Genomic DNA, 26644 nt, shown 5'->3' on the forward strand with positions numbered 1-26644 from the left:
CTTTCTGTTGGTTTTAATCTCAAAAAGAGGTGAAAATGATCAAACAGTGTCCAAAAGGGTAAATTAAAAGGTACATTTGAATGTAACTACAGTAAATATTCACTGGGACGATAATCCTAACTGTTAACATGACCATGTTTCCATTGTTACAAACATTTGGTTTAACTTAATCCACAGAATATATTACTGCCAAAAGGAATCTCATTGACAAGAGCTAATGCATTGGTTACTCTTAAAACTATCCCTTTTTAACTGTTGACTTACTGGTAGTGTTCATCATGGAAAAGACCATTTTTATTACTATTGTCATCAATCTCAGTGAAGTTCAGAGATATTTGCTTGTAGTCACTACAGCTTAGTCCTTTGCTAGTTAGAATCCACATGTGTGAACAAGAGCCCAGAAGTTCCGGTGAAGCTACATTTCTATCGGATGACAGTGTGACTGTGATTGGATCTGTTGACAGTGTTTGGCAGAGCTTTCAGTCCAGATTCTTTCGACTAAGTCCAAAAGGCAAAAGGAAGCAGAAACAACATGCACAGTGAGCTCATTAAAAATGTCTTTAATATGATCAGCCTTGCTTGGAAGTGCCGAGGGTTGAGTGGTAGATAGGGAAGCTATAATACTTCCCTCCAGCTTCTCAGATAATCCCCAGACTCAGATTGGCAGATACCTCCTAACATCTCAGAACTGCAAAGGGAAAACAAATTAGAAAGCATCACTAGATGCCTTCAAAACCAGCATTTCAAAGAAATACTGTAATACAGTGGAAAGACTTTTGGACAAAAAGAGAATTGGGAAATGGAGGTTGAGCCCCAGTTCAATCAGCAAATAGAAAACTTGTCTTGGCCAAGTCATTTCCTTTCTGGGCCTTGAAATTCCTAATCTGTAAAATGAGAGAGACCTGGTATATCAATGGTTTGCAAATAGTGCTCCTCTGGACCCTTCGGGAAAAAGTAGATTGGGAACCCTATCAAGCTATTTGTTATTTTAAGTATTGGAACTTTCTTTGAAAAATGATTTCTGCCACCAAAAAATTTCAAAACTTACATGTTTTGTTTCAAAACTTACATGTTAAAGATGTTCTTTAAGTTCTCTCTAAGAATAAGTACTTTGAGGGACGCCTGGGTGGCTCAGTGGGTTAAGCGGCTGCCTTCGGCTCGGGTCATGATCCCAGCGTCCTGGGATCGAGTCCCACATCGGGCTCCTTGCTCGGCAGGGAGCCTGCTTCTCCCTCCGCCTCCGTCTGCCAGTGCTCGCTCTCTCTCTCTGACAAATAAATAAATAAAATCTTTAAAAAAAAAAAAAAAAGAATAAGTACTTTGAATTTGCAGCAGTGGTTTCCAAATTTTTTGATCATGCAGACTAATCAATAAAAATATTCTTGCCATGTATTCCCAAAATAAATATTCAAAAATTAGATGTGTATGTTACTGTAAAATATATTCCATATAAACCATTTTTCCCAAAATAGAAATGTCAAAAGGTAGATAAAAGTGAAACTTTTAAAGTAAATCATAAAAAATAAAGTAAATCATAAATTTGTTTTTTAACCATTAAAGCCTTTCATTATCATTAATGAACTTTCATTACTTAACATTAATATTAAAGTTTTTAGTGAAGGCAATACTATTTGAATATGCCATATCTTGATTGGTTAGTCATTGTGTTTCACATTACTGCATAGTACCTGTTAATTTTCTACTACTACAGTGGAGCTGCAGAGTAGATCCTCAATATTAATAGTGCTTCGTGTCAGGGTCTATCTACAAACAAAAATTAAATAAACAGGTTATGGCTCTGGGATTTTCAGAATCATTCAAAGATTACAAGATATTGGAAGATAGTAAATTCAGTGCTCTTAATTCCAGACAGAATATTCCACTCTGGTTTAAGCAGAAAGATTTTATTAAAAGATAGTAGGAAGTTTACAAATCTTTGAGAGGATCAGAGAACCAGTGTTGGATGCTTTATATAACTAGAAGAAATGCCCTCCCACAGCACAAGACTGACCTAGTGAAACAAAGTGGCTGTCCCTGCTGGCTTCTGAACGTGATACTTGGGACTGGATGCTAGAAACTCCCGCACAGCTCTCCCAGGAGTTCTGGATGCCTCTGCCTCTGGGCTTGTCTGAAAATCCATTGCCTCCTAGTGACCCCTGCCTCACACGCTCACTCCGCTTCCATATCTCTGTAGGTGAGTCTGCTGCTAGAAGGTCTGCGCATGACTCATTGCAACCAACAGGGTGGATCTGGTCATGGTGTTCCCTAAGGAGTCCTGGTAAGGGGAAGGAACATATTGGAGAGAATGGCTGAGAATGAGGAAAAAGCTATCCCCTTCTTGGGAGGGACCAGTGTCCAAATTACCAAGTCCATGAAGGCAAAGCTTGGCTGGCAGCTAGACTGGAATTGATCTTTGAGTGGTCCTGAACAAGAAAGTAGAGGGAGCACCAGGGCTTCTAGGTAACAGTCAGGCCTGGCTTCTGATGAGTGGCTTGGCTGCTCTTGGTTAGGTCAGCTTGTCAGAGTTCATGTGAAGGAGGGCGGAGGCCAGATCCAGAACTAAGGAAGAGGAGAGCCATAATGAGTTTGGAGGTCACTGCTCCTAGGCAACGAGGTTGAGCTCAGGCCTGGGTCAAGACAAAAGATAGACTCAACACACAGGGTGAGAGCCCAGTGCTCAACACCTGTCCAGAAACTAAAACCCACTTGAAGCACACTTTTGATTCTGGACAGGGGAGCAGACATCCACCATCAGACCCTAACCACTGGGGTAAAGGTGTTTCTTTATACTACCAGCCCAAGCTCTGAGGGTTCAGAACTGTCCAGGCTATAGATATTCCCAATGGACAGGCTAGATGAAGGCAATGTGCTAGTCATTTACTGATGCACAACAAACCACCCCAAATGTAGTTGTGTAAAGCAAAAATCATTTTACTATGTTAACAGAGGTTGTGGGCTAGGAATTCAGATGGAACAGGGAAGGATGGCTTATCTCTGCTCCACAGTATCTGGAACTTTAGCTGGTAAAATTCAGATGCTTGGAGATGACTCAGTCAGCTGGAATCCAGAGGCTGGAATCCACTGGGGACTTTTTAATTCACCTGCCTGGCACCTGAAGGGAGATAACCCAAAGGCTGAGCACAGAGGCGACCATTGGCCAGAGAGCCTATGTGAGGTCTTTCCATGTGGAATGAGCTTCTCATTCTCATTAGAGCACCCAACTGAGAGCATTCAGAGAGAAAATGTTCCAGGACACCAAGACACATAGGGAGAAGCTGCATGGGCTTTTATGGCCCAGTCTTGGAAGTCACATAACATCACTTCTGCTCTGCCCTGTTGATTGAAACAGTTACAAACCTGCATGGATTGATGGAGAGGAGACATAAACACTACCTCTTGATTGGAAGAGTGTCAAAAAAATGGGGCCATATTTTAAAACTTCAGCTAAGAGAAAATAAGAAAAAGAGAAAAGCTCAAAAGCATATCAACTCCATGTAAATACTGACTGAAGCTTGCTAATAAACTAACCCAGTTTAGTTTATTTAAACAATAAAATAATTGAAGACTTGTCATGTAGTAAGTAGTGTGTTATGTACTAGGAATACAGAACTAAGGCACAACCCTCCAGGAATTCACAATCCACTGGAGAAGACAGATGAATGTACATTGTTGTAACTAAAGGTCAAGTGAGAAAAATGAACCAAGACAGATAATATACAAGTGCTGCAAAATAGCCTTGAGTAAGGGATAATTAATATAATAGAGAGTTGTGTTGTCCAGGGGGAAGCATAAGAAGTTAGAAATTAGACCTGGATTGGAATCCCATTGTCACTATTTCTTAGATTGAGCTATATAAAAATGCTTTTTCATGAATAAAAATGATTGAATATCAATTATTTCATATGGTTCAACCCAATACTAGCTTGGTTACCTTGAATAAGTCACTTAACCTCAAGAAACATTGGTTCCATCACCTGTACAAAGAGGTTAATAATGTCATAGAGTTATTTAGAAAAATAAGGTAATACTTGTAGGATGTCAGTGTAGTGCTTTATAAAAAATAATCGCTAGAGAAACAGTTGTTTTGTAATTAGTATTACTATCATAGAAAGCTTTAGAGAGGAGGCTGAATCTGATATGACATTTGAAGGCTCAATATGCTTTTTATTTTATTTTATTTATATTTATATATTTTTAAAGTTTATTTTAGGTGGGCTCTATACCTAGCATGGAGCCCAACTTGGGGCTTGACCTCATGATCCTGTGATTAAGACCTGGGCCAAGATCAAGAGTCACATGTTCAACTTACTGAGCCACCAAGGTGCCCCTGAACATGCTCTTGATGGCAAGATAAGGGAGGTGGGATGAGTGATTTTATGCTGATCAGAAATGTGTGAAAGCGTGTTTTTGTGATTCTACTTATAAGTGACATTTGGTTCTGCATTTGTTCTGGGATCTAGACATTTATTTTGAATAAAATGAAGGTTTTTATGGACTAAATAATATGCAATCCCTCCCTTCTCAAGTCACTGAATCATTCTGTTTAATAACTAAAAACGTTGCTGAAATTAAGAAAAGGAAGTCCTTTCTGAATACTGAATACAAAAGGGAATGAAAATCCTGGCAGCTTGTAGTTGGGGAACAGAAAGCTTATAGCTTTTAGAACTCAGAGTTTAAGTTTAAAAACGTTCATGGAATCAAGACACGAAGTTCTGGTTCAACACTAGTAGGGAAGTTAGAACTGATATTTTCACAGGAAGTTGGTTTTCAAAGAGTTACACCATCAGTGAAACGCTGATCTAGAAAATCATCAGCTCACCAGAAAAGACATAACGAGAAATCTTCTATTTCATCTGGTTTCTAGGTTACAAAGAAAAAAGTCTTCCTTGACAAATCTTTCCAATAGGCCTACTATCACTTATGTCTGGTTCTAATTACACTTCCTCTATCTTTTGGAAAACCCCAGGGAGATAAATAAACTTTAAAGTTGATGATATTTGGGGCACCTGGGTAACTCAGTTGGTTAAGCGTCTGCCTTCAGCTCAGGTCATGATCCTGGGGTCCTAGGATTGAGCCCCACAGTCAGTCTCCCTGCTCAGCAGGGAGTCTGTTTCTTTCCTTCCCTCTGCCCCTCTCCCAACTTGTGTTTCTTTTCTCTCTCTCTCTCTTTCTCACTCTTTGTCTCTCAAATAAATAAGTAAAATCTTTCAAAAAATGTAGTTAATGATATTCCTTTTACCTGATATTTGATAAAAGAAGTACGATGTGAGGGAGATCTGTATGCAATATCTGTTACCCCATCAATCACCACGGTTGACTGAACTGATCTGGCTGGCTAGGTATATGTCTCCTTCTTCCCTCACCACTCCATGTGTTTCCGTCCTGAAGTTGTACACTCCCTCAAAGAGGATAATCTTCCCTGATAGAAAAGGGGAAGAACGTTCTTCCATCAAGGGTATATGAGTAGCTGCACTCCCCTACTAGAAGCTCCAAACAAGCTCTCAAGGTCCATTTGAAGGAGAACATAGGTTCTTGAACATAGGTTCAAGCTTCCAAGACACCAGACACATCCAAATGAGGTGCTTCATGTGGCAGTCTTCCTTTCTTTAGGGGGAATAAAAAAAAATGTAAAATTACTTTGAAGGATAAGTCTTCAAGTAATATTAAATACGATTCACACAGATAAAGTCTTCCTAAAGGTGAACTAACAGTCCAAAATTCTAAAATATGGGAAAACAATTTATTTGAGCAATGGTCAGTGAATACAACAAACAGCTGGATTAGGCCTCCAGCAACTTCAAACAATAGAATTGTCAGATAAAAGAAATATGCTTAAAGTGTTTAAAAACTTAACCTTGAACCTGGAAATAAAAAGACAACAAGGCAGTGCTAAAAGATAATGGGAACATCTAAAAAAATTATAAAAATGAAAAAAATATATAAATGGAAAAAAGTTAATCAACAAGTTAAATAGTTGATTAGACATAACCAAAGAGAGAATTAGAGAACTTGAATATAGATCTGAGGAAATTATCTAGAATTAAACACAGAAAGATTCAGATAGAATTTATGAAAGAGAGGCAAACAAACATGGAAGACAGGGCAAGAAGATCCAACATGTACCTACTAAAGAGCAAGAAAGAACAAATTGAGATGCTGAAGGAGAGGCAGTTTTAAAATAGGTAATGTGGAGCACTTTCTTAAATTGCTGAAAAGCAAAATCCTCACATTTAGAAAGGGCCACAAGTTGTTAGCAAGATATGGTTTAGCATTGGAGGACAAGGAAATTTGGATACAAATACCCCTCAAGGGATTTACAGTCTGTTAGGAGGTACCATAGAGGTACACACAAAACAACACAGAAAGAAGAGAGCTGCAGTTATTGGTGATGGAGAGATACTGCTTCCTATTAGAAGAACCATATCAACAGTTTACTGGAGGAAGTGATGTTTGTCTTGGATCTCAAAAGATGGATAGACTCAACATGTGAAGAAATGTAATCCATCCTACACACCACTGCCTAATTAATTTCCCTAAGACATAGTTCTGATAATGTCAACCCTTTATTCAGAATTTTCAAGATCTCTTAATTATTTTCGAGATAAAGCCCCAAGTTTTTGTCTTTCCTTCAAAGTCCCCCTTGGCACGTGTCCAACCTATCTTTACAAACCTATTTCCCATAAAGTGTTCTCTTCAATCTCATAACTCAGACAGATTAAGATTCTTAATTCTTCTGGTGCATACCTCATGCTCTCACACCTCACTTGCTATTACCCCTATCTAGAATACCCTTGAACTAAAGGCAAAAGTTTGGGGCCTTACCCTAAAAATAACTCAGGGATATTGACAATTCTGACTAGGAGAAATATTATCAGAACTGTGCTTTAGGAAGATTAGTGAAGCAGTGGCATGTAGAATGAATTAGAAAAGGGGGTTCTGACGCTAAGGAGCCCATATGCCACCATTCTTATGTTGTACTCATCTGGGAGGCACAAGTGCACAGACTGCCCATTTAGAGTGATGAAGAAACCTGAATGATTGTTGATTGTGTAGGGATTTTGGACATGAATGTTGTGAAAAGCTCAGCATAACATTAACACAACAGAAACAGATGTATCAAAATAGTATTCATTATCTTGGCTTCTCTACATTGGTGCTCCCACTGCAACTAGAAGTGAAACTCTCCTAAAGCCCGTCAGAATGCCAAATGTCCTGATGTATACAGTATACGCAATTTCAGAGCTTCAGTTCAATGCCAGCTATCTAAGAGAAAAGCTGTATATGAGTTGGAGTGTCATCTTTTTGCCTACAGACTATTACTTCTAAATGGGTATGAGCCTAGACCAGTTTTAAAATTATAATTTCTCTGTGCAACAGAAAACTCTTCCTCAGTTTTGAAAAGTATTTTTCAAGAGTATTTATAGAATTGATTTGGAAATTTTTCTATTAAAACCCTGCATATCAGCATTGTATTTTAGAAAACATTTGAAGTCCAAATCTTACCATATGTCAGATTTCTAGTACCTCTACATGATGTTTCAAAGTAGGTAATTCAAGAGATCAGTTCCTACAGTTTCTTGTGGGTACAATTGATTCTCTGTGCTGAAATTGTTTCTTTCCCAGTCTCAGAACTGTGGTACACTTCCTTACCTTAACCTTTGGAAATGAACTGCTTATAAAACATTTGCTAAGGGACATGCATCATCATTAAAAAAAATAGAGCTTTACCTCCATAGGTACGTTTCTGGGAAAAGTGAACATAAATCAGATTTTTGTAAGTCAAATCATATTTTAAATGTCTCAAGGGAACTCATTATTTAATAAAATAGCATAGAGAGAATAATCACATTGTGATGTGGCTTTTCATGAAGCAGGGCACACCTGTATCACACTCTGTCATGGCTGTGGGCTTCACTCTATAGCTGAGTTTGAGGGTAGCCAGGTCTGCCTTGGACTCAAGTCAAGGGAATTAAGTTACTGAGTACTGAGGATCTTGTTACAAGGCAGTCTCCTTTATAAGCTGTGTCAGCACGAGTCCTATAGTTAGTGCTTTATAAAGATGTGGAAAATCTGCTATATCTATAAATTTTAAAGTACATTAGACAAATTAATTTGCTTTGATGATGTCTATATTTTCTTATGTCAGCCATAATTATTGGTTTGACTAAAGAATTTTAAAGTACTGCATATGTAAATTTCACAATCTTTTATTTGCCATCAGGGATCTAGACTCAGTCAATGGGTTCATATATTGATAGTAAAGATAGCAACTAGATTCGTGAAAATCAAAATTTAAAAACACTCAACAAACAAACAAAAATCCTGTAAATAAAATATTTTTAAAAAATAAAGAGCACTTACTAATCCCATTGAAAACCACTTTCTCTTTGAATTGTCGTGTGGCTTGCATCTTATGAGAGAATATGGTAAAACAGATACATTAGATATCTTCAAATTATGACTTTGTATGTATTGTCCAGCGAGACTTGCAATCAGGTGGTCAGGGGAGGAGTGGTGTCTCCATCAGCGGGTTTCGGTGGCCTGCATCATGTGGCTCAGATTCTGTATCCTGAGAGATGGTCAATACACTGCTTGTGTGGGAGGAGCTGAGTAAACCCTGATTCATACTGACAGTAGGAACGATTACACAAGAATTCCTTGAAAATATGTAGCTAAAATTCAATCACGTACACACACATTGGTGCCCATTCAAACTGCAATGTTAAGATCTAGTTGCCCCAGCCAATTTTATATACACCAAATGCTCAGTCTTTGAGCGTTTGAGGGGACATTTTGCTGAGTAAAGAAAAAGTATCTCATTATAGATGGGAATGGAAAGGGCAGTGTCCAAGACCCCTGACCAACACACACACAAACACACACACACACTGTAAGTCTTATCATTATACCAATTACAGAATGCCGGAACTTAGAAGTCTAAATAGCTTCATTTGTCAAATTTCTGCTATGCAACAGACACTACATAGTAGACCCTGCTTACATGGTCTTAATCCTCACAATAACCCTGTAAAATATACATAATTACTCCCATCATACAGAGGAGAAAATTGGGACTCAGAGACATACAGCAACCTGTCTAAGGTTACACAGCTGGTAAAAAGCAGAACTGAGATTTGAATGTCCAAAGGTTTGACTCCTATAAAGTCTTTCAACTTTATCTTGCTGTTCCAGAGTTTGTCTATTGTAAAATGGCTCTGAAATTTGAATACTGCTATCTTTTCCTAACACTGGCAACCAAGGCTTCAGAAAGAGTTTCAGAATCTTTGATGGCATTTGTCTTTTTTTTTCAGTCCCCCCCAAAAGCTCACTTAACAGAACATACAAAATCTAGCTTTTAATTCTTGAAGATCTCAACTTTGAGCTACTGACCACTTAGAATGCTGACAGCTTCCAGGCTCCAGATCAACCATCTGAGTAATGAAACTAGAATATGCAGATGTCACAAAGAATTCTTCCTATTCCAGTATAAGAATCTCTTCCTAGAGCATTTTATGGAGGAGAAAAGTAGAACTTAAGTATTCATACGAAAAGTTTCAAATTTGATTGTGTTCTAGGTTCAGTATAACAGGTGTGTGATTGAGTTCAAGAACCTTCCAGAGAGAGACAACACCATAGTAAGAACTTAGTGATGTAAAGCATTGTGCTAGTCTATGGGAAGAGGGGTTAGGAATGTGAAAAAGAGGTAACGGTTACTTTAGCATTATCGTTCACAAAGCATTTTTAGACATTAATCCCATGAGGGAAGGCATGACTATTTCTCTGATGCATTGAGAAAAAAAAAAAAAAAAAAGCTTAGAGAAAGTAAGGCATGGACTCCTTCAAGAAGCCAATAGCTGAAAGGGGAAGATGTGGAAACAAAGAACTCTAATGTAAGGAGGGAGAGATAAATGTCAGAGACTTGACAAGAGACTGGGCTGGGGGTGAGAAGGAAGTAGAGAGGTGTGTCATCTGGGTGATGACCAGAATCCTGGGAAAGCCTCATCGGTGGTCTTGAATCCAGGAGTCAATTGATGAAGAGGGCAAGAGTTTCTGGGATGGGGCAGAGGAGTTGTAGCTTTGAAGAGATTGGTTCATTGACTGCATGCTCTCCCATGACCAAGGCAGACAGCAGTTTGGGTCATGGAGGTGTCCTGACCTAAAACAGAAGATAGAAAAACGGCCAGGCACCTTCTAGAGCAGGCTTTTCAAACTTTGGCGTTCAAGTTAAGGTCTTGCTAAAATCCCAGTTTTGATTTACTAGGTCTGGACTGGGACCTGAGATTCTGTGTTTCTAATAAAGTCTAGGTAACGCTTGATGCTGCTGATCCGTGGGCCACACTTACCGTCGCACCCACTTCCCCTAGGAGCGTTAGAAGAGCAGACTGCTTGGGTCTCACTGCAGACTGACTTAATCAGAATTTGCATTTCAACAAGATCCCCAAGGGGTTCATATATACATTTAATTTTGAGTATCACTTTTCTAGGTTCTTCTTTGATCAGTAGAAGGGACTCAAAGGAGGTCCAAACTTCCCCGGGTATTGCATACCAGCAGTCTGTTTTCTCTCCGGAGTTCCCACGGGAAGAGATTTGTGCCCCGTGGAGCTGCTCCTCCTGATCTTAAATCAGTAGCGACTCCGGGAGTTGATCGCCTCATAATCCTGGTCGCTGGGTTCCTTTCCACCCTAACCGGCGCTTCCCCGGGGCGCTCCAGCTGTTTCCCACCCCCACGCCCAAGCAGCTACTGTGCACAGCTGGAGCCCTAGGCAGCGGGCGCACCCGGAGCTGCGGCGGCCGGGGAAGCCAGGCGGGGGCGCCGCAGACTAGGCTGTGCGGGAGGAGGCTGTTCTGAGCCGCAGAGGGCGGCCAGAGCGACGGGCGGGGGAGCGCGAGCTCCGCATCTGGTGCCAACCCGCGCGGCCCTGGCGCGGCCCCACATTCCCACACCGCGGGAGCGGCGGCTCGCTACCTGGGAGGCGGCGCGCATCACCCGAACCTGTGTTTCATAAACCCGTCGGGAAATGGTTCCCAGCCTCGAGGGCCAGTAATCAGGCCGACCTTCTCTCGGAAGAACGGCTGATTATAATCCCCGAGCTGGGCGAGGGCCTCGGGGACCTAGATTTAAGTCGACTATATAATATCATTATCATTATTATTATTAAAATCCAGCCACCCCGCCCCACCTTCCCTCCTATGCACTTCTGAAGTTGGGGGTGTGGGCTGTGGAACGACCAGAGGGTTGCAGCAGGATTGTAAAACCTAACGATTTGCTAAGAAATCGGGGCCGAAAAACACAATTTACAAAACGGCGAGTTTTACAAGGTAGAGAAGGTAACTGGGCAGAAAACGCACGGCCGCCGGACCCTCGCCGCGCGTGCTCGCAGGAGCGGGCTTGGCCGCGAGCGCGCCTCTCTCCAGACGCGCCGCTGGGGCCGCGCGACGATTTCGCTGGAAGAGGAGGCTGCCTTGGAGCCTCGGACCCGGCGTCGGCGCATCTCCGAGAGGGCCACCAACAACGCCCTGAGCCCCCTGGAGCCGCCGGCGCCCCTTCCGAAGTCGCACTCTCCCTGCCCCTCGCCTGCCTCAGCCTGGCTCTCTGTCCTCGCCGGCGTTCGAAGCCCGCATTTCACCGCGAGCCTCCCTTTCTGGACAGAGCTCAGCGGACAGTTTAAAATTAACACCTTCACGCAGCCACTGCTGCGGGGATGTGCGCATTTCCCCCTGCGTCTGTGTACGCGTGTGTGTCTCCGAGAATGTCAGACTAAACGGACACCCTTAACATTTATTAGAGCCTACGTGTCCTGTCTCGAGGCTTATCGGGTTCGTCCAAACTTGTGTGTGTGTGTGTGTGTGTGTGTGTGTGTACGCGCGTGCGCGCGTGTCTCCACCCTCCTCTCGCCTCCCCACCCCCGCCCGTGCAGGGCGAAGTAGTCCTATATAGCGATGATAAATATCCCTGTTGATCACTTGATTGATTACCTCCCTGAAAGGTCACGCGGGCTCGCAGTAATTTCCTTTTGCCTAAGGCTCCCTTTTCACTTTTACTCCGGCACGACAGCTCCGAGTACACGGGATCTTTATTTTTTATTTTAACCCCTAAATGCAACCCCTCCCGAAAACAATGCAGACAAGAAAAATCGAATAAAATCAACTCGAGACCTTTTAGCTCACTCGCAGTCGCCTTCCCCATCTCGCTCCTTTCTTTCTTCTGCCCCCCGCCACTCCTACTGCGACCCCCTCTCCCCAACTCGAATGTATTCTAGACACTATTTAATAGATGAGTGTCTTGCAAGTAAACTCAGGCGTCCCTTGGGTCTGCATTTCATGTCTGTGACTCTCTCTTTCTCCCGTGGACTAAAAATTCGGATTTAAACCACTAGACAAGCTATTAATTTAGCTAGACTACCCAGGGTCCTGAACCCAATTAATTTCTAATAATTATAGCCCAAGGGGGCTAGATAGATCTCCCTGCCTCTTTCTTTTATTGCCACTCCACGCCACCGAGGTCAGCGTATAATAATAAAGTGTATATTTTGAAAGCGATCTCCAGAACAGTGAGTTATTGCAATGAATGAAAATTGTTTCCATTTTGGCTAATTGAGCCCGTGGCCGAAAGCTAGAGCTCTGAGACTAAATAAAGAGGACTGTTTCCTTTCAACATGAAGAAACCCCTGCCTAGCTCTGGTCACCCAGCGAGAGTTTAATTTCTTAACAGCCAACCTGAAACCCAGCGTTGGGTAAACAGTATTAATAATTGCATTACAATGATTAAATTAATCTTGCTGGTAGCCAGGAGAATATAGGTTGAATAGCAAGATGTAAAGTTCACTGCACAAAGACAATAGGCCAAGAAATACCTCCATAAAGAATTCAAACTTTCTTCCAAAGACACTGTGGGGCTGGTTCAATTATAATTCGAGGAAAGGAAAAGTTCCTGTTGCATGCAATGTATTAAAAATCAGTTCTTTGCCTTTTTTAGCATTTATTCAAGAAACATAGTTGGAGAAAGCGTATACTTCTCTTGTCCTCTTCCACGACCCTCTCCCTTTCAACTCCCATCTTGATCTCTCCACTTCTCAAAAAAAAAACTCCAAAAAATTTTTTAAAAAGCCAACAAACCCCCCAAAACAAAATATGACAGTAATAAAACAAGCAAATCCAGACAGCCCGTAAGCTCATCGACTTTCCAAGGAGGCACTTTTTCCAGGATGCTCGCTTCCGTTGGAGAAAACGCAAAAAACGTTGGTACCCATGCCCCTCGAGGAAACGAATTTCAGGAGGAGAGGGGGAGGTGGGTGGTGGGGAATCGGGCAGCGAGGGCAGCTCGGCCAACTTGTTGGAGGCCTCTTTTCTCTTGGGCGAGCGACAGCTTGGACGTCCCGTCCGAGGGTTTTAGGAATCCGAGGGGTCGCTGAACAGAAAATCACCTGCTCAGGTCTCACGGCTGAGACTTGGGACAGGTGGAACTGACGGGGTTCGTGTACTTGGAAGTGGGAACCCGCCCAGGTCCGCACGCAGGGGCCGCGGCGCTGCAGGCGGCGAGCGCAGTCCGCAGCTGCTGGGCGTTTGCTCCATCAGGTTAAACACACTTGAACTACCAACTTAGCTTTTTTATTAACATTCACCTAGCGCAGAAAGCAAATGAGAGAGGGAGGGAGGGAAAGAAGAGAGGAAAAGGAACCTAGCTTTCAGGTTTGAAAATAAAAGTGATGATGTTCTGAATACTTCGCAAAAAAAAAAACAAAACCAGTAGAAAGAATGATGCCTTGTCTATTCACAATGCTTTGGCCCTAGGGCACAGAGGAGTTTGTGTTTATTATTTCAGTTGGAAGAGGTTGGATTTGCTCGTGTTCCGAAACTCTTGGAAAGACCAGGCATTCGCAGTGGCGGCCGCGACCCCAGGGGACTTTAAGAACCAGAAGGGGAGGGTGCTTCGGCGGGGCTTCACCCTCGCGCCCTTCGCTCTCTAGAAAAGTTTAAAAGACAGGAGCTTTAAGTTTGGGGACTCCGATTTTATTTTCCTGAGTCTTTCATATCCGACCCAATTCCCTTCACAGCCCCCAGCCCACCCCTGGACCGACACGTGGTTTGTAATTTCTCAGCAGAAGCAATCACCGCAGCTTCACATGTGGGTCTTCTATTTAATCCCGGGGTTGGTTCCATGGTACCTTCGTTTCTTAGAAAATTCTCTGGCACTCCTCTTAACCTCCTGTCCTCAAGTGGACCAGGATATAGAACCCCCTGGGGATAAGATGAAAAGAATTAATGAGAGCAGCAGAGGGAAGGAGAGTAATTCCTTTCACTATTTTTTTTAAGCTTCCTGGGGCTGAGAAGGTGAATTGCAAAGTCCCAGGCAGAGCCTCCTACTGTTCTGGGAGCTCTTCCTCCCTCTGGGGTCTCTTTCTTCTCTCCTAGCGGACAAGGCCTTCGAGGTTCCGACTGACGGGAGGAGTCGTGTCCTCAAGCGCAGCCTATCTGTCCTCTGGCCTGGGTGAGGGTCCTCAGGGAGTCCTTAAACTGATCAGAGGCAGCTTCTATGAACATCTTGCCAGCCAGCCTAGTGTTTCTCTCCCTAGTGACTCTCTTACCTTTCTAAAGGTTCTCAATCCCCCACTTCTCTTTTTCCTTTGGGGACTTACTGGTCAGAGGGAAGGCACGACTCCACCTAAACCCAGGGGAGCCTGTGAACTCACATTCAAAAACCTCTGGGTAGCCACACTCAGAATGTTGAAGTGCCTGGTGATTTTGCACCCACCTCCGCTGTGTATGAGCACACTGTACACTCTGGATGTACAGACCAACAGGAATTGTATTTGGACTGGCAAAAAAAGCAAAAAACAAAAACCAACAAACAAAAAAACCAAACCCACCTGCCTGTTCAGTCTGGAGGGGATGACTTGTGTCCATATGGTGCTTACCAGAACCTTCTCTTTTGGAAGGTGTTTTATTCCTGCTCTGTGCAATTCCTTCCTTTGCTCCCTTTCTTTTCCTCACATTTCAACATTACACATCTGTCTCTCTTGGGACCTGTACTTAGTTCTCTAGGGACCTGTATCTTACATCCACATGCTCCCAGAATTACACAGCTCTGGAGAAAGACATGGTGGGCATCTTTAGCCAGGTGATCCTTTGAATTTTTATTTCCTCAAACAGAGGTATTTTACAAGCCATTGGTGAATGCCCCTTAAGCTTGAACCTTGCTATTTGCTCAGGACATTCTCAGTGATCTTTCTCCCCCTCCCCTGCCTTTGCCAAACTCATGCCCAGGGCTTGCTTTTCTTTTCCTTTTCCTATAAGTGGAACATCAAGGATGTACTGTTGCAGCAAAGAGACTGAAAAGATTGTAATTTTCTTTTACGGTGTCTGGCAGGATTTGCAACAGATATTATTGGGGACATAAATACCTCATGGAAGGTATTGAACAAAACTGTTTAATGCAAGGAGGTTGTACCAAGAGAAAATCCATATGTAGTTGAAATTGATTCATACCTTGAACACAGCTGGCCCCTTTAGAATTTCCCCATTTCTATGTGCCCACTTCATTGGTAAATCCTGTAATTAAAGCAAATCTCAACAATGTATTTTTCAAGGGCGGGGGGAAGAACCCCCCCCCACCTTCTCTTTCTTTTGACCCCCAAAGGTTGTGGGTTTAAGCGAATGAGTGAAAATGGCTGGCTGGCTGGCTGGCTGAGCTGCAGCAACAGGAGATGGGGGCAGCCGTGGGGCAGGCCGGAAGGTGACAGCCGACCTCAGGGAAGCAGGAGGTCTTGGATGTTAAATGCCTGAGACTGTCTGGACCTGGGAATCAAAGGTGATCATTACTACTTGGTGGGAACAGACCACTGAAATGTTCCAAGGGTAGCTTCAAGCATTGGTATTATACCTAACATCGAGAAAGAAAGCAGTTACTTATTCAGCTTTCCACTCTGAAAGCACAAGCCGCAAGAGCTTCAGTAGCAGCAGGAGCGGCAGCAGATTTCCTGAAGTTCAGGATGATTCTTTCTCCCGGATCAGTTGTCAAAAGTCCTGTCCTTCTCAGTTCTTTAGCAGGGAAAAGATTTTAAAAGCCCCACTTCTTGCTTTCTCCGTGGATAGTATAAAAAATTTCCTGCAATTTATGGTGGGAAAAACAATAACAGTAACGATACAGGCTTGTTGGTGATTCCAACATGAAATCAATCCTTTGCCCCGGTCGTTTTATTCCGCCCCCCTCCCCCGCCCGCCTTATTTTGGGGAGAGGTGTCTGCTCCCCTCTGGCTCCCTGTGCTCGTTCCCCGCCCCCCGCCGCCCTCCCCGTGGCTCCCTTTCTCCGCCTCCTCAGCGATTGCCATCTGACAAGATCTCCAAATCAAAGTGATAAATCGCTCCAAACTTTTTTTGGCGGCGCTGAGATGTTGGAGGGGCGTCTAGCGCGCATGTGCGAAGGTGTCCGAACTGACAATGCTGGAGAGATAGCGAGTGTGGATTGAGAGAAAGAGAGAGAGGGAGGGAGAGAGAGTGAAAGAGGGAAAGACAGAGAGTGAGTGTGTTTAAGTGCGGGCGTGTGTGTGTGTGTGTGTGTGTGTGAGAGAGAGAGAGAGAGAGAGAGAGAGAGAAGCGAGGGAGGGAGCGAGAGGGAGAGCAAAAGAAGGAAAAGATCCAAGAAAAAAAAAACCCAACCACACACCAGCGGCTGCAGGACTGGGCACAGCATGAGATCCAAAGGCAGGGCAAGGAAACTGGCCACAAGTAGGTGCAATATCCCTTTTCTATTGGCTTTCCCCCTCCTCTGCCATCTTGCGTATCTGTCTCCAGCGCTCCGGGAGGGAGCGCGCAGCTGCCTCTCGCGCCGGGGCCCGGGTGGAGGGCAGGCGCAACGCAGCCCCAGCAACCTGCCGGTCCCAGACTTCGCGCCCGGCCGCCCGCGCTCTCGCTCTTGGTTTGGGCGCCAGAGGAGCCGGGGCAGCCCTTAGCCCCGCGCACCGACCAGCTGTGGCAACCCCGGGGTGGGGGTGGGGGTGGGGGCAGCCAAGACCCGGGTGGGAGGGAGAAGAGCGCGCGAGAGCAAGCGGGAAGGGGTGGGGTGGGGGGGGGGGGAGAGGAGATGAGAGAATCTCCCCCTCCCCTCCCCTTCCCCCCAGGCGGAGGAGAGTTGCCTCTGGCCAACCAGCTAGCCCCGGGTATGGGAGGGGGAGCGGGGGATGGGGGGAGGCGGGCTGGGGATGGGAGCGTTTTCGAGCCTCGGTTTGTTTCTGGGGTTTGGGGTGGGTGGTAGGCTCGGAGGGAGCCACAGTGGCGGCGGCGGCGGGCAGCCGTGGTGGAGTTGGGAAAAGTTGCGAGGCGGCCGCTGGAAGTTGCGCGGGCTGGCGGGCTGCGCCGAGCTGCGGTTGCGGTAGTGGGCGCTGTGCGCTCGGCGGTGCTCTGCGGCGTGCGCCGCGCCGCGGGACGACTGGCGTGGGGAGTGGGGGAGACGAGAGTGGGGGCTGTAGTCGCCGCGTCTGTGGTGGTAGTGAGGCACGGGCAGTGCGGAGCCACCGCCTCCGCGGAGCCGAGGGCAGGTGAGGAGAGAAGAGGCCCGGCGAGCGCCTGGACAGTGAGGAGGGCAGGGCGCACAGCCAGCGGCGACGGCCGCCGAGAAGGGGGCCGAAAGGGCCTGCTCCCGCCTTCGAGCCCCAGGCTGGCCGGGCGCCGAGTGACCCCCAGGGGGCGGGCTGCCGGGACCTTAGGCCCGGGAGAGAGCACGGCAAAACCTCTTGTTCTTTTTCTGGATGCAGCCCGGGTCTCGGGTCACTAACCCTCCCCGGCGCCCCCTGCCTGCCCGGCATGGAGCGGCCTTGGTCACGCGGGACCAGGGAGATTGGGTTCAGGGCAGGGGCGGCAGGGTCCCCATCCCCCACTTTTCTCACAGAAGTGTTGGGGGACTTCGCCTGGAATTGTCCGCGGAGCCGACACAGTCCGGAAAGGCAGAAGCCTCGATCGGGACTGTAGGCGTTAGGGCTGTGTTTGTCCAGACGCGCAAATGTAAGGGGACTAGGAGGTACCGAGACCCGGAGCAAACCCGAGCAGTCCAAAGCCCTCCTCGAGGTGTCAGCACGCGAGGCTGGAGCAGCCTCGGGAGGGGACAGGCCGCCGTTCGTTCTCCCACTTGCTGGAAAAACACAACACAACACAACAAAACACAACAAACTAATTGTTTTGCTTGTGGACCAGAGAAGAGAGAGTTGGGGGTGGGTAGAATGCTTCTCCCCAGTAAAATCCCCAATCCCCCCCACCCTTGCATATTAAAACCAAGTACGTCCCCACGCCTTCCAGCCTCCCAGGTCCCCACTGCAGCCTCGCGGAAGGCAGCAGCACCTCTGCGGGCTGGGTTTCTTTGGCAGTGGGAGTCCGAGGTCTAGCCCAGAGAGATGGTGTCATCGCAGGCTCCTTTCCAGTGCTTCGTCCAGTCCTCACTCAAGCACTCCTTCACTTCCCAGTACGTTTCCTTTCGCCCCCGTCTCAGGGATCAACCTAAATACAGGGCTCTTGGGCCATCAGTACATCTGTTTCTCTTTTGGATATTGTTCATTTCACTTAGTTGCGACACTGTCAAAGGGCGCCAGTAGAAGACCTTTTTTTTTTTTCCTGCTTTCTTTTAAATAAGACCGATGTCTTTATTTTCATCTGAGGAGGAATTAAATGTACATATGTTTGGAGGCCTGGGGGCTTCAATTTCGGCTAAAGGTTTGGAGTGTGTGTGTGTGTGTGTGTGCGCGCGCGCGAGGTTGGAGGGTGGGCGGATGAGAACGGTGTGGGGTGGGGGGGCGGGAAGCGTGGAGAGCCTATTTCAACCATGCCTAAATTGTGAAATGAAAGCCGAATGCTTTGCGCCTCATTGCCCGGTATCCGCCGAAGTGAAAGCAGAACACAAAACCCTTCGAATTTTGTTGAGGAACTTTTTCAACTCTATTAATTGCCAAGCTATACGCCATCCTATTAAAATATTCCCGCACGCACAGCCGGCTCAACATCCAGAAACTGAACGTCGTTTTCCGATCTGATGATACTTGTCATTCATTCAGTGGGAGACTCATTCTTTTTGTCTCTAACGTCTCCAAGGATGCCGCTGCCGCTTTCCGATAACTAGATAGGAACTCTCACCAACTTTCCTCGCTGAGCCTCAGGTTCTCGCTCGCGCTGCCCCAGCTGTTGCCACTGGGCAGCCTTTCTCAGAAGCATCAGTCACAATCTGAGTAATAAAGGAAATCACGTAAAAACTAGGGATTTTTTGTATTTTAAAGGGCTATTTCCTTCCCCCTGCTGTAGTGCGTGAGTTCCCTTGAGCGTGGCGGAGATAGTCCGTGACCCCTTGCCGTGCAGTCCAGCGAAAACTTCGCCGCTCTCTCTGCACCGGTTTCTTTCTTTCTTTCTTTCTTTCTTTCTTTCTTTCTTTCTTTCTTTCTTTCTTTCTTTCTTTCTTTTTCTGGGTTAGAAAGAGACAGTGTGACCAGCATACTTTAAAAAACATACCTACATTTTTTTTTTAATGCAATGTCAACATTGTAATGGAAACAGATCACATAGGAACAGTAGTTTTCTGGATTTCTTGTTATTCTTTTTGTCTTTTGGAAATGTCTTTGGTGGCCAAGTCCTGTCCCGATCTTGGCTACAGTACAGGATCCCATGGACCCTGAAAGTACCCACTGAAGTTAAGCCCAAATGAATGTACAGCCCATGTTCCAACTTATAGAGCTTGTTTTTTCTTTTTTCTCGTTCTTTCTTTCCTTTTTTTACACAATAGTTGAAACCAATAAATTCGTTGCAAATCATTTGGGAGGGATAAACCGTTTGATTAAAAATAAAAAGAAGGGAAAAGCAAGAAGATTGACAGTCATAAAAGCCCTTGGCTTTTATTCCCATCTTTAAGAAAAAAAAAAAACAAAAAACAAAAAACCCTAAAAGCCAAGCGAACGCTGGCAGTTCCGGGAGGCTTCCCAGCGGTTTTTTGGGGCAGCAGCTAGGAGAGCACCTGGGTGGTGCCAGGATTGCCAGTTGCAACTTTTTTCTCCTGGTGATGGGAAAGAAGTCAGGTTGGGTTTGCCCAGCCTGTCTACAACCGAAACACGGAAGCAACCCCCACCCCACTTCCCTAAAGTGACACTGGGCAGGGTTTCAATCACAGCACTGAAGGAGTTGCAACGGGTAACCCCCCCTTAGCTACCGGCCCCCCAGAAGTCTCGTAAAGACCCAGAAGGCGATGCGATTAGCAAGACCCCCGAGAGAGGGGCACTTGTTACTTGTACACTTGATCTTTGTCTCAAAAGAGTCTCTTAAATAGGTAAGGAAGATGACGACCCTCCCTCACGTGCTTAAACTCCTCACCTTAGCAGCCCAGTACCTAACAAAGGAAATGTGCACCCAGTTTCCAGCCTGCATTTCCCGTATGCCCACCCATTTGTGTTTTTCCTCCATAGTTAAAAAAGAAAGGATTTAAATACAGGGTTTTGTTTAAAAAAACATATTTTACTTGTTTATTTCAGACTGCTTTTGAGGAGGAAAAACGCTCACCCATCGGAGGCTGAGGCCCCTTCTAGGAAGGCGGTTTATTTGCCATTACTTGACCATTACCCTGGCTTAGGGCTTCTTTATTGCACTTGGCACTTGGAGCGCACTATTCCTGCAGCATTTCGATGTGTTTCGCAAAAAAAAAAAAAAAAATCTATGTTTAGGAGAAGGTTAATAACGCTTTTCATCCCCGCCCCCCCATCCTAAACACTGTGGAAGGGTACACGGTTCATTAGCTGCAGAGGCAGGAAGGCTGGAAAGAAAGGCTCCTTTTTCAGGTTTTTATTTGTAGGGGCTGAGAATTTGCAGGTCTTGGCGATGATGTACGTGTGGGTGTGTGCATAAGTGTGCGTGAGTGAGTCCTTGCGGGGTGGCCCAGTTCACAGGTTTTCTGAGCGGAGGCCTCTTTCTACTACCCGGGGCCAGGCCTCCTCTGCCGACAGACATTCAACATGTAGGTCGCTTATCGAATAGAAATTAATGTGTCATCCTAAGAAAATTTTGCTTCCTTCTTCTCTTTTATAAAGTTGAAGGTAGTAACTCTGTAAGCAGTTTCCCTTTAAACATCTTGTTGTTTGGAAGTTTGTTTTATTTCCTTTTTGGAATTTGGGGCCAGGTTATCGCTACAGACGTGACCTGGGGCAGGGAGTACAAGGTTGGGGACCCCCCAGGGCAAGAAGGGCAAAGGAGGGCAAGAGAGAGGCGACTTGTTACCCTCCGCACATCTAGCTCGGTCTGTCCCCTCTCCATTTCACCTCTGGTGGAAGCGGGCCGTGAAGTGGAGAAACTTGACTTGTCACCTTCTGGCCGATGGCTCTCACCCCGTTCCTGAGGAACTCAGCTACTAGAAGAGCCCTAGTTCCAAGAGCTCAGTCCAGCCTCCCACCCCTCGTCTCAAAACTGTCACAGGCAGTGGAAGTGGGCTCTCTTGAGAAGTGCGGAGTGGAGCTGGGGAGGCCCTAGTAGGAGCTTGGCTGTGGCCGCCCCCTAGGACCCCCACACGTCCCACCCCAGCTGCTCAGCTCCTGGCTGTCAAGCTTAGGCCAGATCTTCCCTCTCCAGCCTCAGAGGTGCTGCGTGCCTGGCACCCTGCTTCTTGTAGAGCATGGTTTGCACTGACGGTATACACGCATGTGCACACACACGCACCCCTCTCTCTCCCACAGACACACAGGCTCACATATCCCGGGTGAAGGAACACTCAAGTGAGGAGGGCAGGCACACCATCATTCACTCAACAGGGCATGGGGAGAGAGGGGCTAGGGGGAGACCAGGGAGACGGGAGACGGGGAGCAGGATAATGATGCCAGGCACATTTTTCTGAAGTGGTGGTTAACTCTTCCTTGGCTGGAAGCCTCTGCTTCAGGCACTTTCTAAAAAGGTCGGTGGGGTCTGCTTTTCTTTTCATCTGGGCAGCTCAGGATGAATCATTAGTTCCCTCCCTACCCCATTTGCCACAGTCCTTTTTCTAAAATTAGATTTCCCCCTTCCCACTCTTCTGGCCTTCTGAGTTTACCAGAGTATTCTCAAGGAAATTGGCTGTGTAGTGAGAACAAGTGTGAGCAAGGGGCTAAAAAAGGAGACAAACAAATGGAGCAGAAAACAAGAGAGAGAGAAAGGAAGACAGAAGCAGTGCGTCTCCTTCCAGATCTCCTGTTTGCACACAGACTGGTATTATATTTTTTTTTCCCCAGTAAATGAAAAAAGTATAATCCTTGTTAATTATCCTTGCTTACATGCCATACAAGAAACTTCAGAGATGTTTCTACATAAGGAAGAAACTGTTTACAAAACTCTTTCAAAAGTGTGACATATCGCTCTAGTTCAGCACGAAAAAGCTAAACACACTTGCCCTCCTTTGAAGTGCCTTGGCGAGGGCAGCAAATTCGAGTGCGGTTCAGATATTGCTGTGGGTATAACTAATGGCCTCTACCTATTTAGCTCAAGTGGGAGGAGAGAAAGGCCTGAATTCCTTGTCCACTGGGTCCCTCTGGAGACTGGGTTCTGGCTCCTGGCCAGTTCTGTACAATGTCAACATTGAATATTTGAATTCCCAGACTCTATTTAACAAGTTTCTAAATAAATAAACTCATTGTGTGTCTGTGTTTAAAATTATTTCACCTCTTTCATAAAAGCTATAGCATCTTATTACATTGGGCTTGCAAGTTGATTTTTTAAAAAAATAAACAAACAAACAGAGCTTAAGGCATTTTAGTAGGCAGACCTTCACCATATGTATGTTTTGTAAAGACATTCTCTTCCTTGTGTAGGCGCTATTTCTATGGATCTTGGGCTGTTCTGTGTCCTGTGATAGCGAAATGTAGTAAAAAGCCAAGCTAAATTCAGAAAGTCAGTGAAATGTTAATCACATGAATAGGGAGGCCTGAATGTGTAACTGTAGTGTCTTTAGATATTTGATAATTTTGTCTGCTGGGTCCTACAGGGGATGTGTCCTAAATGGATATCTGTAGACTCTCCAGTCCGCAGGTATGGGTAGGTCTAGGGTTCTGCCCAGATGATGTTTTGTTTCCGGGCATTTTTTCTTTATGCGTGTCTGTCTTTGTAAGTTGGAAAGGGTAGATACACAAATGCTATCCTCATATTTCAGTTTGATTTTGAAAAGGACTACGTGATTTCTATGTTTTTAACTAATCTCTTAGTATTTGAACATCCACAGCGTTTTAACGAAGGTAGGAACATACTTGTTCTAAGGAGTACATACTTAATAATAACAATAAAAAAAAATGCAAGTTCTAGTCCTCTTGGAAGTGTGGACTCCATCTGGAGTTGTTAGGAAAGAAAGTGGAATTCACTGTAATTTATGTGTATAAAGTACAACATTATTAAAAAGAATGGGATTTGAAAGGGCACATAGCAAAACCCATAACAGTTAGCTGGTAACATGGAGAGCTCAAAGCCAAGAAAAAAATACCACCAACCCGTGCAAACCCTAAAATAGATTACAATGACCTCAGCCATTTTCATTTTCAAAAATAATAGCCATGATTAAAATGGGGGGAGTGTTTTACTTGGAACCATACTCTTCTGCATTATTATAAAAGCTGTTTTGTGGTTAAGGAACTGTTTCATTATAGAAAAAAAAAAAAGCAAGTGAATTTTTAATCAAATGCCCTACTCTTCAAAAGCTCTTATTCTTGAATGACTTTTTATTTTAATTTTAGTTGTTATTCTTATTCATTAACAAACATGCTTTTGGCTTGTATATTCAGCCAAATCCTTGACTACTAACTTTTATGACAAATCTGAGAAGAAATGTTATTTAGAAGAGATTTTGCTAATCCCCTTAGTAAATACCTGCCTAGAGGTCATTGACTATATATAACAGGAGGAACCAAGGCTTTCTTAACCTCATTCAAGAACTTGCCTAAAGGAATTAATTTTGTATGTTAGAGTTGTTCAGATTATGACATTTGTGAAAGTCCTTGAATATAGCCCTTGGTCGGCTCCAGCGATGGGCAGGCTTCTGGCACAAATATCAATGCGATCTCTCCATGTACAGGGACAAGCCCCATTTCCTTCTTTCTGGAACTTTGCAATCAGGCTCCTCAGAGTTTGAATCTGGGTGTGGTCCCTTACTGAAAAGCCAGGGCATCTTCAAGTGCCTCTGAAATGTTGTACCTTTCTTTGTAAAGTGGGAGTAATAATACCACCCATCTTGGGCTGCTGTGAGGGTTAACTGGGATGATGTATGCAAAGTACTTAGGTCAAAAGCCATTCCCTAACACATTTTTCATTTTCCTTCCAATATATCATTTAAATTTTCTGAAGAGGAATTTTTTAGACATATTTCCCTCCACTCTATTTTTTATAGTCTCATTTTTAGAAGCATTTGCATGTATAAAGTAAGCATTTTGTCTCTCTTCTCAATAAATCATGCCCTGAGGATAAAGTTGGGCACATTAAAGCTGTATACAAAGCCAAAATAGGCAGTAAATTTATTCTGAAAACTGGAGAATCTTTCTTCCTGGGGAGGGGGACGCTGGGTAAATAAAGTGGTTGAAATTTTAACCTTGGGACGCCTGGGTGGCTCAGTTGGTTAAGCAGCTGTCTTCGGCTCAGGTCATGGTCCCGGCGTCCTGGGATCGAGTCCCACATCGGGCTCCTTGCTTGGCGGGGAACCTGCTTCTCCCCCTGCCTCTGCCTGCCATTCTGTCTGCCTGTGCTCGCTCTCTCTCCCTCTCTCTCTGACAAATAAATAAATTAAAAAAAAAAAAAAAGAAATTTTAACCTTGCTTCACTGATTGTGTCGTTGTATGCACACAGCCTAAAAATAGTTGTGCATACTCTCCCATTGTCATTAGACCGTAATCCCCGTGGATGAACATTTCATTTTTAATGGAATGAGTTTTTAAAAAATTTAATGGTGTTAAAAAAATTTTTATTTCTTTATTTGAGAGAGAGAGAGAGAGAGAGTGCATATGCAGGAGCAAGGTGAGGGGCAAAGAAAAGGAAAGAGAATCTCAAACAGACTACAAGCCAAGCGTGGAGCCAGAAAAGGGCTTGATCCCACAACCCTGAGATCATGACCTGAGTTGAAACCAAGAGTCAGACACTCAACCGACTGAGCCACCCTGGTGCCCCAGTGGAATGAGTTTTGTAAGTCACCTTTTACCATCCTAGCTGAGTTACTCTTCTCTAAATCACGAGAATGGACTAGAGCAGAGCTTGTAAACTCAAATGCCTATAGGATTTGGCAGGCAAGATAAACGAATGAAGCAAAGTGGGTATAAGCACTAAACCATCTCCTATTTTATTTGTATTTTTGACACCCAGCCTTGTATTCTAGAACAAGAAGGAGTGGTGGGGGACTGAGCTCAAGCCTTCTCTAAAGGAGGCAGCTGCTGCTCAGTTCTAGTTTGCTCCTGCCGTTTGCATAAGGGGGCCCAGTGCTGCTAGGTCTCCAATTTTTAAGAGAAGACTTATATCTGGGTTATTATTTAAATTTTCTCTACTTTAAAGTGTTGACTAGGCTCAAGAAAAAATCATCAACAAGCAACATTTTGCAGGCCCAATGAAAAACCTCTGTCTGCTCTGTATAGGTCATGGGCCCTGGGTTTGCAACGTCTGGATTAGAGGACTTCCAAGGGTCCTTCAAAGTTCCAACATTTTACGATATCCACAAGGCTTCCTGAATATTATCTTGTGTTTTTAAGATCTTTATCTTCCTCCTCCAACCTAAAGTTAATGTGTGTGTGTGTGTGTGTGTGTGTGTGTGTGTGTGTGTATGTTTTGATAGGTGGAAGTACTTATTACAGAATCTGATATCTGGCCATTTATCTGGAAAAAAAGTCTTTCACGGCCATGTTGTGTCTTTCTTTCCCTCCATGCCGCTTTATCATTAATTGGCTTAAGAAAATAAACTGAAGAACTCACTACTCCTCTGCTAGCCACTGGCCACCGTTCTTTCTTATTTCTCACTCAACCCAATTCTCTGATTTGTGGGCTGGGGGTTGGGCAGTAAATCATTAGGAGATAGTTTTCTGTGGTTTTCCACAGTGGGAGAAGTAATTTGGCTACTGTGGGAGGAAAAGTTCATCCCTGCCCCATAGCAGGGTCCAGATGTCCCAGCCTGCACATGTGTAACTGAAGAACCCAGCTGATTTTTAAGACATGAGCCTCAGATGAAAAAATTAGTTTTCTTTTTTTAAGATTTTATTTATTTATTTACTTATTTGTCAGAGAGGGGTTAGAGAGAACAAGTAGGGGGAGAGGCAGGCAGACTCTCACTAAGCAGGAAACCCAATGTGGGACTCGATTCCAGGACCCTGAGATCATAACCTGAGCCGAAGGCAGAGGCTTAACCCACAGAGCCACCCAGGTGCCCTGAAGAAATTAGTTTTCAAGGGATGACTGTATTATTTGACAAGAGTGGCTCTCCTTGCAGGAAGGTTTGAGTATATTCAGGGAATATTTGAAAGTTAACACACATTGTTCTTTTTTTTTTTTTTTTTTTTTAAAGATTTTTATTTATTTTTCAGAGACAGAGGGAGAGAGCGCGAGCGAGCACAGGCAGACAGAGAGGCAGGCAGAGGCAGAGGGAGAAGCAGGCTCCCTGCCGAGCGAGGAGCCCGATGTGGGACTCGATCCCAGGACCCTGGGATCA

At 44.7% G+C, this 26644-nt stretch overlaps 2 protein-coding genes and 1 long non-coding RNA gene across 11 annotated transcripts in view; 1 reads left to right on the forward strand and 2 right to left on the reverse strand.

Annotated features, from left to right (window-relative positions):
* Positions 1–13733: 13733 nt before the first annotated feature.
* LOC116600026 lies at positions 13734–16758 on the reverse strand. Its single transcript, XR_004289472.1, has 3 exons — positions 16664–16758; positions 15881–16105; positions 13734–15795 (listed from the first exon to the last, which is right to left on the reverse strand). It is a non-coding gene; the product is annotated as an uncharacterized LOC116600026 (long non-coding RNA).
* The window catches only part of MECOM (MDS1 and EVI1 complex locus), a 543708-nt gene continuing 533644 nt past the window's right edge, over positions 16581–26644 (forward strand). For all 9 annotated transcript variants that reach the window (XM_032359892.1, XM_032359866.1, XM_032359880.1 and 6 more), the window contains exon 1: positions 16581–16725. In XM_032359892.1, the coding sequence (XP_032215783.1) occupies positions 16689–16725 (37 nt within the window). In that variant the 5' untranslated portion in view covers positions 16581–16688. The remainder of the gene's footprint in view (positions 16726–26644) is intronic.
* LOC116600025 (WAS/WASL-interacting protein family member 2-like) lies at positions 17053–18336 on the reverse strand. The gene is given in 3 exon segments (XM_032360000.1): positions 17053–17507; positions 17509–18170; positions 18173–18336. Coding segments are annotated over 3 exon segments (1107 nt in total). The 5' UTR covers positions 18257–18336; the 3' UTR covers positions 17053–17146.

The sequence above is a fragment of the Mustela erminea genome, chromosome 1 (genome assembly GCF_009829155.1).
Source record: "Mustela erminea isolate mMusErm1 chromosome 1, mMusErm1.Pri, whole genome shotgun sequence".
NCBI lineage: Eukaryota > Metazoa > Chordata > Mammalia > Carnivora > Mustelidae > Mustela > Mustela erminea.